This window comes from Nuphar pumila, chromosome 8, assembly GCF_984573655.1.
Source record: "Nuphar pumila chromosome 8, dmNupPumi1.hap1.1, whole genome shotgun sequence".
NCBI classification, from domain to species: domain Eukaryota; kingdom Viridiplantae; phylum Streptophyta; class Magnoliopsida; order Nymphaeales; family Nymphaeaceae; genus Nuphar; species Nuphar pumila.
Genome location: NC_143256.1, coordinates 7,082,358 through 7,099,101, shown reverse-complemented (window position 1 = coordinate 7,099,101; position 16,744 = coordinate 7,082,358). Strand labels below are relative to the sequence as shown.

Below are 16,744 nucleotides of genomic sequence, written 5' to 3'. Positions count from 1 at the left end.
ACAAAGACAAAAAAATCTGAGGATGCAAACTACACCCTTCCACATGCTTGAATGACATTATCCTCAGTGACACTTCCCCATGCTTGTATGAAACTAAGTGAATGCATATGAGAACGAAAATAAATGAGAGAAAATGAGTAGAAGTAACTTGATCCACACTGTGGAACCTTACCTAATATGGAATGTGAATGGTTCTATAGAGGTTTCACCTCTCTCACAGTTTGCAACTCATAAAAATACACAAAAATGCAATGCATACATATTCTATCATTCATGCTCATAAAAAAAAAACAGAAAAATAGAAAAACTACTAAAGCTACTAATAATACATCATAAATATGGACTGCCTCCCATAAAATGCTAGGTTTTATGTCCTCAGCCAGACGGATCTCTGGAGGCCCTTCATCATCTATGAGATCAATAGACATGAAGTCATGCTCAATCAAGGGCTTTGAGGAAAAGAGTGTCATCTGTGACACTGCGCACTATGTGTCCTCCAACTCTACCCTTAAGTATCCTACGATGACTTTCTAAACTAGCAGGAAGAACGATATTAGTCTCCACACAGAGGCTATTCTCAAAAGATGGAGAGTCATAAACCGAACAACACACCTCCAACTGTGGATCAGATTGCTTTCCTATGACGTTTGTCACATGGAAGCATTCATTATTTTCTGTCACTCCCGTGGCAACATCAAATATATGTAATTGTACATGCTTGTTGCTGAAAGACACCTTCATCTCTCGAGTATAACAATCAATGCGACCATTGGTAGTGGCCAAGAATGGTCTGCCCAGAATAAAAGAGATCTGGTGAGCGACATCAGTGCCCTCTAGGTCCAAAACAAGAAAATCGATAGGAAAGTAGAAGTCCTCGACCTTAACTAACACATCTTCTAAGATTCCTCGCAGACGTTTAGTAGACTATCAGTTAACTGCAAGACAGTAGTCATGGGCTTCAGATCCCCAATTATAAAAGTGTAATACAGGGAAGCTAACAAAATATTCACGCTAGCTCCAAGATCGAGTAATGCACGCTCAATGGTCTTGTTCCCTATGATACAAGAGATGATCGGTGCCCCAGGGTCCTTGTGCTTGGGTGAGGCTTGGTGCCGAAACACGAAGCTCACCTACTCAATCAAGAAGATCGTTTTGGGCAACAACCTCAATTTTTTCTTCTGTATAGGCAGACACTTGCTGGATGGCATCAAGCAGGGGGATGTTTATGTGAACCTGCTTGAATATGTCAAGCATCTTGTGCATGTGCATCGCCTGCTTGCCAAAATCAAACGGTTTGAACAAGCCTGAGGAAAAGGGGCTCTGGGAATATACGAAGAAGGCACAGGCCGTGAGCCTTGCCTGTTCTCCTTAGGCCTGGTGGAGAAGATCGACTAATCATTTGGTGTGACAGTCGGCTCGCCAGTTGACTCCTAAGTATGGTGGAATGCCTTCCCACTCTGAAGGGTCATAATACAATTGGCCTACTCTTGGTGTGACTCTATGAGGTGCAGGCTGTGATACATGGGTTTTTTACCCTTCATGTTGACGACAAACTGACTTAGGAGACTTCCATCACTTCACCTGCTCAAGGCCTCAGTCAACTGTTTCATTTGGCTCTCTAGCTTCTCTATCGGCTGTGTGTGGGAACTGAGGTTGACATTAATGTTAGAATAGACCTCAAGCAACTTCTCCTAAAAAGATGAGTTCGATATAGGCTCTTGAGGAGAAGGCAAGCTAAGCTGGGGATGGGCCTATGAAAATATGGGACACGGGTAACCTTGTGGGAGGTTACCCTGTCTGTGTTGTGTTTGGGGAGGCATGTGGGGTGGCTCTTATGGATTTCTTAATGCAAAGTTGGGATGATTTCGTAATCCCAGGTTATAGGTGGGTACATAAGGATCGTGCACCGATCTGACAAAACCTTGGGCAACATTCACTTGCTCCTGAATGAATTCATGATAGAGTTGTGTTGTCGAACACTAAGAAACAAAGTATGCAGGGCTAGCGCATAGCTCACACACTTTTCCTACTGGATTTAGTGAAACTGGGTTGACTAGTAATTAATCTACTTTCTTGGTCAACTAGTCCACTTTGATTGTTAAATCATGTCTGAACCCAACTTCGAAAATTCCTCCCTTCTTTGGACTACTAGGAACATGTGTACTCCTATTTAGTCGCGAGGACAGGGCATGGTGCATGGCATTTTTTCTCAATGTATCAAATAATGGTCATGCCTCATCCTCGCTCTTGAGCATGAATGTGCCTCTACACGAAGAGTCAACCATTTCTCTATCTTTCTCGATCAGACCATCATAAAAGTACTGCACCAGTGAACAACGGGGCACCTGGTGGTGGGGGCACTTCCAGAGAAGATCTTTCATCCTCTCCCAGGTCTCATGAAACTGTTCAACCTCAATCTGAGAGAAACTGGTAATGGCTTTATGAAACTGGTTCATTTTACCAATTGGAAAATACTTCTTAAGGTACTTCTGTTGCATGCATTCTTAAGTGGTAATTTGAATAGTATCGAGGGCCTTCAGCCAGTGCTTGGCTTTGTCCTTGAGGAAGAACAGAAACAACATCAACCTCAACACGTCATCCTCAAAATTATTGATCCACACCATAGAGCAGATCTTGAGGAACTCATTGAGATGACGGTAGGGGTCTTCGTTGTTCAGGCCATAGAAAGATGAAAGCATTTGGACAACGCTGACTTTTATTTTAAAATGATTGGCTCCTACATCAGGTCTCGCGATGCAGGAGGCGAGAGTATATTCATTGGGAATGAAATACTCTCTCAGGGGATGGGTCAACTGCTGATCTTGGGCCATGGGGCCGGATCAATGAGCTCTCCTAATAAGGGACTCAGGGTCCTCAACAAACTCAAAATCAAGTGAGTGTCGCCCTTGCATGCACTTGAGGGTAGACCGGTGCAGCAACCGGCCTAAGTAAAAGGCTTTCTACCTACCTAACGTGCAGTGTGCCCAAACTACAACAAACCACAAAGCAGGTAAAATAAAAATAACTAAAAAGCAGAAAATAAGCAAGTACCACACACTTGCACCCAACAGATATTTTGTGAAAAGTAAGCTATGAGCATGGTACCAATCGTGCACAGTCATCTCTAAGGGTATCCTAATAGGTGGGTCATGCAAGAAAGGTAAGCTGGTATTTAGGGTGTGCAAACACGTGGTTCTAAATTCAAATGCATAAAAGAAATTAAACAATCCTAAATAATGAGCAGGGAAAGAAAACTAAATAGTCCTAAATAAAGAATAGAAAGAAAACTAGCAACCTAGCAAAACACAAACAAACAATAGCAATAAAGTGAATACTTGTATTAATCATCATTCTTCGATAAATGCGTCAAAAATTTGATGCAATTTTTCCAATAAATATTTTTAAAAATATATTTTTAGTAAAAATGTTTATGCAAACCATGCATCAAATAATAAAAACTGATTCACACTAGTGGTGAGGTTCGTGTCGAACTTAGAGAACGAGAAATACTTTGTATTCAAGCACACAATTAACTACTCTTTATTGCTAAAGAAAAATCAATTGTTTGATTAAATAAGGAGAGAGTGCAACCCTTTGCGAAGGACTTTAAACAAATGAATAAGTGGCCTTATTACAATCCCAAATTAATTGAATAAAATAAAATAAACCCTAATCTAAAAATAAAGAAAAAATCTTCAGTGCTTCGAGTATTTTGGTCCCCTTGATCCTTGTGTTTTCTTCTTTGTTCACTTTTGTATGGTTTGATAAATGGCTTTCTGAGGGCTAGAAAGGACTTTAGAGGGTTCTTTAAGGGTATGAAAATGGGTCTCTTGCACATTCAATCGCTTCCCTACACAAAACAAAGACACAAAATGCAACAACACGAATAGAACTAAATAAATCTAAGCTTAAAAATAGTAAAAATAAGATCTAAACTAACTTCTAACAAACCACTACAAGACAAAATAACATAACAAACTATTAAAGAAAGGAACTAACTAATCACAAAATAACTAAAAAAAATGCTAATGTTGAATGCCTAATGAAATAAATAAACGGCTAATGAACTACTAAAACAAATAAAAGATAATGAAGTGAACGTCTATTGCTGAATGGACGTCTAATGCAATACATGGATTATGTTGAATAACTAACACAACTAGTAACTAATGCTAATCAGCTAATGCAATAACTAAAGGATAAACTAAACTAATGAAATCAACGATGAATGAAATAAGATAACCTATGTAATCTACAACTAATACAGCAAAGAACTTAAGCAATTAAACTAATGTAATGAACGTCTGTTGCAACCGACTAACACTAATATGCTGAGAGCGTTAATACTAACAAAACTAAAAAGAAAACAAACATTGATCTTAACTTACTGATTATGTTAATAAAACTAAAACGTTAATTGACCTAACTAAGCAAAACGTGAATTGACAAAACCAGAGATATGTAATCAAGCTAATGTAATCACTACAGCCAACAGACAGAAATAACAAAACAAAACAAAACAACTAATCAAGTAAACATCTAATGCAGCATGGGTACCAAACAATGTCAAACACGTTGTGATAAAAAAAATGTTGGAACAGAATAAACAAGACCGACTAATAACAAAAAAATAACTCAAAACATTGTATACAAAACCAAACCAATTGAATAAAACAAAATGCAGTGGCTGAATCAAAATAATAAAATGCAGAGATTAAATATCGACTGAGAACAAAAATTGATAAAACACAGATTCACTATGGTGAAATCTAACTATACGAACTAGAATACTCATTGAAACTACACTAGACTAAACTATTATATATATATATATATATATATATATATATATATATATATATATATATATATATATATATATATCATTTTATATTTTCAGATGCTAAATTTAATCTAATCTATGCTAATTATGTAGAATATGTGATGATCAAATAAGACTATATGCAATGCTATACTTTATGATATGCGAAAAATAAAACAACTACGGTGAAATAAGAGAGAAAAAGATGGTTTGTACCTGTTGTACCCAAACGAACTTCAGCTCTCTCTTCGGCAGAGGGGATGCGAGGAATCGACGACAATGAGGTTTAGAAGACAGATTGAGAAGCATAAGAAGCAAGAAAGAAAGAAGGTAGGCAACCAATCGATCGAAAACAGGGAAGAAGGGGTGGCAAAAAAGAGACAGAGAGGGGCGCATGATCCAACAAGGGAAAAATGATTTTTCATGAAGAATAATCCTATTTATAATAAGAGAATTAGGTTAAAAATGAATTTTTCAAAAAGTGTCCAAAGGTTTTTCAATAAATTTCAAAACGGGACTCTTCTTAAAAATAGTTTTTTCTAAATTCAAAATTCCTAAACTAACTCAAATTAATTAATTTCAACCTAATCTATCTAAACTATAATTAAGAAAATTCTAAAACTAATAAAAATACTAAAAATGCAGGGTTGGATCAGAAAATGTAATGTTTTTTCTAAAAAAATCAATTAAAAAAAGCCTCAAAAATAATTATAAAGATGGGTTTTTTTAATGTGATTTTATCATGGATCATGCATAAATAAAGATAAATAAATTCAAATATTATCTGCATGATCACCTAAGATTTTTCTTTAATAATTAAAATGAATAAATTATGAACTTTATCTGCATCTATGACATGAGTATAATTTCTTAGTTTTTTAAAAATTCTTGAAATTCTTGATTTTCTTGATTTTGAATTATTATAAAATTAAGTCTCAACGTATGAAGAACATTGTAAGAATAATTATAAAATTTAAAATATGTGGGCTAAAAAAAAAAGTAAATGATTTATATTTGTTTATATTATGGATATTGAACTTGGATTTAAATCTTAGCATCCGGGTCTAATATGGATTTGAACATTAAATTAGGTAGTGAATTTAACTCATGATATTTGGATCTAACCCAATTAGGTTGGATATAATTCATGACATTTGGATCTAATAAGGGATGAATTTGGTTGAATATAACTTAGGATATTTGGATCCAATCTCATTGGATTGGACCCATAGGGTGAGATGTTCACAACAATGTTATTATTGTTTAGATAGAAATTTTGGTCAATCAGTGTCTTACCTATTAAATTCGAGTCAACCTTAACATTCTTCATTTTGAAGGTATCAAAATTGACTATCTACACATCCAATTTGCTGTTGATTTGAGTATTTTATCATTGACCAAAGTTCATGCCTAATTGTAGGTCAAAAATCAATATTTTTCGACATCGACAAATTTTTTTTGCTGATCCGTGTGCATGAGATTAAATCTAAGACCACTAGGATGTTTTACATTTTGAGGGCTATCAAATCGACTATTTAAATGTTGAATTCTGTTGAGTCTTTGGGTCTATAAGCCTTAGAGAGCCCAAGTCAGGGTAAGAAGACCCTGCCTTTCTTCTCTAGCTTAATTAATTTCAAAATTTAATAAGTTAAGACCCATAAATTATTTACTTATTTTATTAATAAAAAAAATTAATAGATATTAATCTCTTATATTAGAGATGAGACTTTTGCCTAGACCTATCTATAAATAGAGACCCTTATGATAGGGATGTGCATCTCTCCCTTCTTCTTCCTCATATCTCCTTCTTCCTCCAAGCCATTAGGAAAGTCTAGACTTCCATTAGAGACCTGCAACCACCTTAGTGAAGATCTAATCCAGCCTGAAACAAGGCACAAGTAGAGAAAAAACGATGGTGTCATTATAGAAAGCACATTTTTGGTAGGGAATCTCTACTTTTATGATGTTTGATTTCGGGATGCATTAGCATACCCTCTTTTTTATCCATGGATTGGATCTACATGTAATCTAGGCCTAGAGCATCTATGGTTATTAGATCTACATGAAAAAGATTTTTGAAAACTCAAAATGATATTTTCTAAGATCAGATTTGAGAAAATGATTTGGAAAAGACTAGTTTCGAAACCCTAAAAAATAAAAATCGTGTTAATAGTTAGATCTGTATTTTAGTGGATTGTTTAACATATATAATGAATATATAAGTATTCTTTTGAATGTTTTTTGATAGATCTTAATATTGTAAATTTATCTCTTGTATATATCTTGGTTTAAAATATGCAAAAATCATTTTGAAGAAGGTTTTGCCAAAAATGTTTTAGGGTTTTGATGTTTTATGATAAAAAAGCTAATCTAATCATATATGATAGATTAGGACATGTATAACATGATCAAACAGCATGTTATTGCATAAATAATCTATGATTCCATGTTATTTTTATGTCTCTTATGATTCTTGCACAAATAAAATTGTATTTGAGATATTTCATGAAGGTTTTATGATTTTTGGATTATGTTTATTAATATTTTAACAAGATCAGCATAAATATGATAAAAGATGAGTTATATGATATTGTAAATGTATTTGAAGCATCTAAAAATCATGATTGTATGAGTTTCACCATGATTTTTGTTCTTGTTTAATAGATATTGCATGAGTTTGGATCTTGGTTATTCTATTCTCATTTTTTTGTCTTGACCAATTTTAGAAAATAATCGATATCTCTATGCAAATGAGATCAATAAATAAAACTAAAAATACTAAAGTATTTTACACATCCAGGGCTTGAATTTAGAATATTGTTTCATCCTGTTTGGTTTAGTTTTGAAGTTGAAACATCTATTGTAATAGAGCATATATTTTCTGCCCTTTCAGTAAGACTATTCCAACCAAAGATTTTGAAAGCGCGAAAAACCCTAATCAAAACTAATCAAAATAAATTATAAAAAATCTGAGTAAAAGGTAACAAGATTTTTTAAAAAGGATTTTCTCAAAAGATTTTTCTGTAAATCTTGAAAAATTTCTCAAACCAAAATAAATTTCTGCAGTTGACAGAAACTGTCTGATATTTTTTCTGAACAAGGTCTAGTCCCAATTTTTTTTTATTAGAACGGATTTTGCAATTCTTTTTCTTGGACTGTGTTTCTAAGAGATAGGGCAATCCCAGTAAAATTTTGAGAGTTAAATTCAGTTCTTATGTTTTTTGGTGGGTTTTCCAAAATAGAGTTGATAGGGATTTGAACTGCATTGTATAACATGTGTTGATGTCGGGTCGTATTTTATTTTATTCAACATGTTTATTAATGTTTAAATGAGATATTTGACTGATATGCATGTTAACTGAATGCATTTCATTATTGATTGTATTGAGCATGCCTAAATATCAATGATTAGATCACCTTGACTATATACATGTATATTAATTGCATTATTGTATTGATTTTATGGTAGAGACTAATCGAAAGCATACATTGAGTGCTATGAATATTGTTGCATATGAACCCTGAATGTGGTTGCATGTTTGCATTGACATTATTAACAAGGAAGATAATTAAAAAATAAAAAATAAAATTAATGCGCTTGTGGCTTATTGAGAAAGTACGCTTGGTATTAACAGTTCTGTAGAATATTGGCTTAGCACAAAAGGTTATTTTTGTCTCCTATCCACAGGACCCATAACCGGAAAAACTACCATGATTTGTCTGCAGTGTGGTAGGTAAGACTCATGAGAAAAATCTGACATGTCGGGTTGCAGGAGTTGAGAACTCTCTCTATAAAATTATATTCTCTCTCCAAAGTAGTCACAATTGAGAAGTCACGCAGGTTAATAAGACACAATTGCTCAAAAATACAAACCTGAGTCTGTACCTCTATCTAGCAGAGTCTGTGTTGTACCCATAGACAAATATTGGCAAGTAAAAAAAGATTGTGAATTGCATATAGATATAACATGACATGCATCATTTAAGCAAGAAAAAAATAAGTGAAGATAAAAAGTTATTCATGCATGAAGGACTCACAACACTGGAATGATAAGTTCATGCATATTGTATATATTTATGCATTTAGTAAATGTTCATGCATGTACATAATTTATTGTATTGATGCAAATCTTAGTATAAATGAATGCGCATTAAATTGACTTGCTAGCATGATTTTATGTTTATTGTCTGCTAAGATATACATTACATGTATATCAGGTTGTGTTTGAATATATTATGGTATCATGCATTTATTGCAAGTATGTTATTTTCTACCAGACTTTTATGAGTCTTACATGTTTTATGGGGTTTCAGGTAAATTATGATGTTTAACTATGAAGCGCATGTGGAATGCTTTGGCGGCGTCGAGACTAGTCTTTTCCTTTCCTGAAGACAGTTTTAAAAAAAATAATTGTTGTTATCAAAATACTCTAATATGTATTTTAAATTATTAAAACTGAATAAAATAGTGTTCACATTTTAATTCAGTTATGATAATTGATTGTACTGTAACTCAATAAAAAATGTTTAACCCAAAGAAAAAGCCTGTTTTTGCTATTTAAAAAAAAAGTTTTTTTTTAAAATTTTAGGGTTAAAATTTTTGGGCGTTACATCAAGTCATAGAGTTCTTGATTTCAATAGAATTTGTTTGTTAGGGACTTTGTCATATACAGACTCTCTAACTTTTCCACAATTCTTTCGTAGATTTTATCTCAAGCACGTTATACATTATCACATTTGCAAGGCATGATTGAATCTTGCTTGATGCTTTAAAATTTAAATCTTCTCAATCCACATTGCTCATAACCAATGTCTCATTGGATGTTGCCTTATCATTAACTAATGTTACCAGTTTACTCAACCTATAAAATAATGCCTTGTACTCATTTTATTGAATCAACAGATCCTTGACCCTTCTTTGCCACAATGTAAATTTTTTTTTGTCATCAAATATCTTCACCTCAAACTTAATATTCATCAACCTTGAGACCATATTTGATTTTTCTTACAACCAATAGCTCTGATATCACTTGTGATTTTTGAGTCCATTCTTAGGATCCCAAGCAGTTAGATCTGATATTGATGCGATTAAGGAAAGTATACAATCACAATAAAACCAACATACGAGAATAATTGCACATGTTGTTCGACCTCCAGAGGGGATCGATGCGTGCAACCCAAGATCTTCCTCTTTGTTACCAAGAAAAATTGACACCTCTCACACTTCTCTCAAAACCCAAGAGAAGCTCCAAAAACCTATATAGCACACCACTCTCTCTCTCAAGCCAAGAAACCTCACTTCCTTACCAAAAGAGAGCACACCATCTCTTTCTATTCTCTTTTTTAAAGCTTAAGAAAACCAACGTTTCCTTTGGAGTTCAAAATCTCACCTCACGTGGGTAACAAAAAAGGCAAAAACAGAAGATACCAAAAAGGACTATCATGTGGGTCCCATTTGAAAAAATTCAAGCCACAAATCAACATTCCCCCATTATCTTCACACCCGTCTTAAGATTTCATTGATGCAAGCTTTTTTTTATCAAATTGAACTCTGTAGATGTGATCTACATCATTCATTTAGTGAAGATCGACGTTTAAATCTCCAAATTCTGACTTGTGTGAAAGACTTTTTGGCTATTCAAAAATCAAGGTTGACAAAAAACACAACATTTTGTAATTTAAAAAAAATCATATTTTTTTAACTGAAAAAATACCGTCCAAAAGGTCTATTCTTATTAAATCAAACATGCTGAATTTAAATATAGGGACAGATTTAATCAAAACAACTGGCATGATAAGATTTAAGAGGGCTATGAAGATGGGGGATGACATAGGGGTGAGTGTAACGGAACTTCCCTTACGGTGCCATTTATCTATACAAATCAGTATAGGAAAATACAAAACCGTATGCATTGGCTCTTTGTATCAAATAGATTTTATTGATTACAAGAAACTGCAGGGAACCAGCTGGTTGAATTTGTCAGTTTTATGCAGTGTACGTATATGCTTTTGTTTTGTTTAGATTCCAGAATGCTTTGGGTTAAACGGTTTGTTCAATTGATCTCTTGGCAATACATTCAGTTCCCTGAACATTTCACCACCAATGTTGGAGATGTGTCTTGTGCCAAGCATTTACACTGCACATAAAACATTATAGCAATTATACGGTTGCCTTTTGGCGTATGTGGTGCAATGTAAGGCTGAGAAATTGACAAGCCATGCTACTCATATGGCATATACCTCATGTTCAGCTCGTTCAAGCTAGTAAAATGAGCTCTGCAGGCTGAATAGGTACTCCGTTCAGCTTGACTCATAAGAGCTCGTTAAGTAGGGAATATATTTTAGATATATTTGAGACTAAGTCACATGGACTCGGCTATAAGGTTGACGCACCCGCATCGACACGCCTCGACACGCCTCGACACGGGTGCGGTTTTGGATACGAGGCGGACACGGTCAACCAAGTGTCAGACTCGGTCAACACACTGGGGTTGAGTTCATTCACATTTTAGACTCGATCAACTTTGACCGAGTTTATTTTTATTCATTTTTTAAGGCAAAAATTGTATAAAAACTAAAAAAAAATTGATATATATATAACCATGTCCCCGTGTCCAAATTTTTTGAAATTGCTCTGCACTCGTGTCGCACCCATGCCCGCACTCAAGTGACATAGATTTGACATCATATAATATATGCAGAACATATGATTGACCTATATGGTTTGCAAAAAATAGTTTAGCCATAAAATCTTATTAAATGCAGCTGAAATAATTAATGCATTTTTTTGTAATCATATTTCTTTTAACTTTAAAACAAGGCAGTTTTTGTCATAAACAAGCCAGCTCAAACACTGCTAGTTTAACTCGGGCTCATTATGAGCTCTGAGCTCTAACTTGGCTTGGATCACCACAAAAATGAGACAAGCTTGAACACTTCAAGCCCGGCTTGTTCCTCTAGTTTACCAGCCCTAGCCCTAGGTGTGTGGACCATAAAATTTGCTTATTGATTTATGCATTTATTTGTGTGTTTATTATCTCAGATAAACAGTTGGGAGAAATGTAATTTATCCTTCTTTTTATAGTCTTATACCAGATGTTTCCATCAGTACCATTCTTAATTACCAATCGCTAAATTTGACCAAAGCTTGCAGTTTTTCAGCTACATCGAAGATGGGCAATTCAATGTTCAGAGAGTGGACCATTATTGATCATCATGTGTGATGCTGACAGTGAGCTTCCTTTAATTTTCTTTAATGATCCTGAGCCACTTGATGAACATCAATTCTTCCTTATTTTTTCTCTGTCAGGCTACTTTTGGTGGCGTTATAGATAGCGTGCTCATCCACGCCACAGATAGCACAGTGTTTTCAGCAATCAAACATCCTGATAATAGTAGAAATGAAGATGAAAAAAGGACAAATTTAAGAAAGTATTCACCGTGTCGCACTCCACTCACAGGAGGCAACGCACCAAGCGCATCAAACAGAGTCAGGACCAATCTTGCTTTGGAGGTAGTTGGCAGTTTCTTTTGGAAAATATATATAAAAATGAGAATATTTGACCTTCTTCTAAAAAAAGACAAGTTGCTAGAGGACAGGCACAAAGGGCTGTAAGTGTGAGGAGTCTGGGCAACAAACTTCTCAATTGATACATTTGGTAAGCCTCCCTCACATCTTGCCGATTAGATAGATAGATGATTGGGTCCGGCATGGTCTTGTGATTATCCAAAATGAAAATCGATATCAGAATGTCCGTGCATGCTTGATAAACTTGTGAACAGGGCCGGGGAGTGTTACATGTAAATTAACTTGAGGGAAAGTTTCAGATAGACTCCCAAGTCCCACCTTTTTCCTGTTACATAAAAAAAAATGTCTCATTTTTTTTAGAAGCCATAACCTGAGTTACTCCAGCACAGTCCTCCTTTTGGCAATTCCAATGAAAAGTTGGCTCATGAAATTTGGAAGATCAAGGAAAACTTCAAGTTCCTAAAATTTAAATCCTGCAATGATAGGCTAAATACTCATCACTAATGAAAATGGTTGCACTCAGTGTTGTGAGAGGTGTAGGCCTCAGTACTTGAAGCGTACGCCTCACAGGCGAGGCGCACACTCAAGGTACTGAGGCGCACCCTCAGTACCTGAAGTGTTCTTGAATTGCTTTGAATACATAATTATCTAAAATAATTTCAAATATAACACTGTTTGGATTGCCCTCACTATGATTTCAGCTAAATGTTTGATGCAAGTTTCAATAGCATTAATAGCTCCCAATTAATTGTGTGGTGGTAAACCACTAAAAATCTTGCATTAGTATAACTAACTTAAATTTACATATACTTGTATATAAGTAAGAGATGTGCTCAAAAGTGCATTGCAGAAAAACTATAGTTTCATGATAGTTCTATTGCATGTGTGCATTTGATATGTCCAAGAAAAAAATATTTATATGCATCACTAAGATTTTTTTTTGTTTAGGCCGTTTTTGATGGAAACAAATTCAAGGTTGTAATTTTAAAAAATTGGGAGCTATTTATTTTTCAAGTCCTTCAAAAACCTTATATTTACTAAATCAACCATCAAACAAACTCATATATGTATATAACAAACTCATATATGTATATTTATATTAAAAAACCATTTACCAGTGCTATTTTATTAATATTATATATTTTATTATTTTGATCATGAAGCTCACGCTTCAACGCCTCGCTTCATAACATGCTCAACGCCTCGCTTCACCTCATCGCATTTAACAACCTTGGTTGCACTCACTCGTCCAAAAAGTTGGATGGCCGACTACCGGCCGGGGGCATTACCATGACCCTACTTTTTCAGTGTGGAGAAGTTAGGGCCCAAATATGAAAGAAGCAAGTCAAAGAGGTCAGCAAAGAAAAGAATCAATGAAGTCGGACCTATAATTGCCAAACCACATTCGAACCATGACTAAGAAGAGGAGCTAATTTCTTATATGCAATCACTATCTTTGCACATGGCAACTCGATTCCTAAGGCCACTGTGCAGCATTGGAACATTTTTATGACCAATTAATTAATGCAAAAATGAATAGCCATGTGCTAATATATATATATATATATATATATATATATATATATATATATATATATATATATATATGTGTGTGTGTGTGTGTGTGTGAGCCATTAGAAATTTTCCAAAGCAAGACTAAGGGAGATAAATAGTGCATGATGTCGACTGGAAACGCTCCTATTAAACGTGATATGATTCTACAAAAGAAGACAATTCATTCACAGCACAAGGGCGGGCAGAAATAAACAAGAAAGTTTTGCTTACAATGTATTGCTCTGTTTGGTAACGATGCATAGCACGACCAAAATTTAGAAACCAACAAATTACAGTGTCACTATGATCCAAATAATAAACCAAGACTGTACATCTACAACGACCATCTCTAGTCTACGATCTGCTAAGACCCGAGACCACCGCGTGCCAATTCTGAGCCCCCTGTTAATTAAATGAAAATAATAATAATATATAATAATAAGGCGACACAAGGGGACGGGCTCAAAAGTGGAACAGAATAAGTGGGGGTATTATTCGGTTTCGTCCTTGCTCTTCCAACGTGTGTGGTAGACAAAAACGAGCCCATGTGACGGTGCTTCTCGATCTACCAACACCCCAAACTGCACCGCACAGTTCCTGCCTGCCTCAACTCGGCCCGCGCAAGCAACGCCGGTCAATACGCAAGCCCACACAGGTTGAAGATGGTGGGGTTCTGACTTGTGAGAGTTCAGTAGCAATCGACGGGTGAGGCGGAGCCATCGCCGCAACAGTCGCCGGCGAGGTCTGCCACGCGGTCGAAGGAAGGAGGGACGTAAGGTGGGGCGGTGCAGCGAAGCAGGGCCCAGTTGACGCCGTGGAAGAAAGGGTGCTGCTTCAGCTGGGCGGCCCCGCGGGTGGACCCCATCCTGCGGTCCGGATCCTTGACCAGGAGCCGTGCGATGAGGTCTCGTGCTGCGGCCGAGGCGTGGGGCTGGCGCGGGAAGTCCAGCGCCCGTGCTATGATGTTGGCCAGGGTCGACTCGTTGTCCGAGCCCTTGAATGGGGTTCGGCCGTACAGCAGCTCGTACACAAACACCCCTAACGTCCACCAGTCCACCGCATTCCCGTGGCCCTCCCCGGAGATGATCTCCGGAGCCAGGTACTCGTGCGTGCCCACGAACGACATCGACCGGGCATCCACCGGCTCCGCAAACAGCTCCGGCATCGCTGACGATGGTGGCATCCCTCCACCAGCCTTCCATTTCCTCCTCCGTCTGCGGCCGAGCCGGAAGCAGGACACAGAGGGCGTGATGCATTTGGGGAGTATGCAGGACCCGGAGCCTGGGTCCGGACCGAACCCTGACGAGAACGTGGCGTCTGGATCGGCGGGGATCTGGTCAGGGCGGAGCAGGGTGGTGCAGGTGGGCTGGTCCGACTTGAGCGAGAGGTCGAAGTCGGTCAGCATTATGTGGCCGTCCTCCCGCACGAGCACGTTCTCGGGCTTGAGGTCGCGGTAGACGATGCCCAACATGTGGATGTACTCCAGTGCCACTACAACCTCTGCCGCGTAGAACCTGCAAGCAGAAAATGATTAGAGGACGTCACTATCGTGCAATTGCATGACAGGCTGGTGGTACTTTGACAGGGTCGATAGATTTTCACAATTTACACGCTCGCAAAATTTTGCTGGTCGACCGGGTTAAGAAGATATGATTAACTCATCTATCACATCCGATATTAATGCTATTCCCCACAAACTGAAACCGAATAATCCTTGTGAATTTGTTTCAAATGCTCAACTTAAAGAAAAAAAAAAGTAAAAAATTTGTGCAGAGAGAGAAAAGGGCGCACGCACCGGACAGCGGCTTCAGGGAAGCGTTTGGCGGAATGGAGCTGGCGAAGGACGTGGAGATCGCCGCCGGGGCAGAACTCCGTGACCAGGCACGACCACTTGTCACAATCCAGGTGGGCATAGAGCGTCGGCAGGAAAGGATGGTCCAGCACCTCCAGGATCTCCCTCTCCGTCTTCGCTCTCGCCGACTTGTTCCTCGTCACCAGCTCGTTCTTGTCCATGACCTTGACGGCCACGTACGTTCCCGGCACGTCCTTGAGTTCGGCCAGGTAGACGGTGCCAATATCCCCGCCACCGAGTCGGCGAAGGAACCGGAAGTTGGAGAGGGTGAGCGGAGATCCGGCTCCGGATTTGAGGCGGGAGACGGCCTCCCACGTCACGTCGGTGCACGTCTTGTGGGGCTTGGCGAGGGAGGGGGTGGTGGAGGTGGTGGCGTCGGAGCTGGTGGTGAAGTCGGTGGAGGTAGTGCTGCAGAAGCTGATGCTCTGCGACTCGGAGTCGTCGTTGCTGCCGTCGGCCCCCTTCCAGCACCCGTCACGGTCGAACGACGGTTGCTTCCGGCAGATCTCTTCCTCCTCCTCCATTGTGGACGCTGACGGCACGAATTTTATCGGTATTAATCTTTTTGTTATATGCCCATAGCCATCTCTCTCTCTCTCTCTCTAATTGAGGAAAATGAGTATGCAGCTGGCAGGGTTGAAGTTAGCCTTTTAATCTTTTTTTTTCTGACAACCGCTTGTCCAATTTACAAAAATTAGCCTCGATATGTGGTCGAAGTACAGGAAAGGACCTTTAGACAAGTCAGTGAGTTCTAGGACCCACAAACTGAAAATAACGTCTTAATAACGGGTTGTTTTCCAAGCTTAGTAATGTATCCACTATCCAAATATGCTCAAAATGGGATGTATATCGCCTTACAACATCAAAGCGTGAAAAAAGTAAAATAAAACCCTAACGCCACAAACTAGCTTTTTTTCAAACGTGACTCGAACTGAAAATAAGCTGTGGCATTGATCCAGCCCATGTGGTATCCAAAAAGTGGCCGGAC

General features: G+C 37.6%; 1 protein-coding gene across 1 annotated transcript; it reads right to left on the bottom strand.

The window, feature by feature from the left end:
* Positions 1-14,033: 14,033 nt before the first annotated feature.
* On the bottom strand, positions 14,034-16,379 carry LOC149829530 (serine/threonine-protein kinase D6PK-like). The gene is made up of 2 exons (XM_090016008.1): positions 15,700-16,379; positions 14,034-15,418 (listed from the first exon to the last, which is right to left on the bottom strand). Exons 1-2 carry the CDS (start codon positions 16,278-16,280, stop codon positions 14,593-14,595), a joined length of 1,407 nt encoding a protein of 468 aa, XP_089872134.1. The 5' UTR covers positions 16,281-16,379; the 3' UTR covers positions 14,034-14,592.
* Between the last annotated feature and the right edge of the window lie 365 nt (positions 16,380-16,744).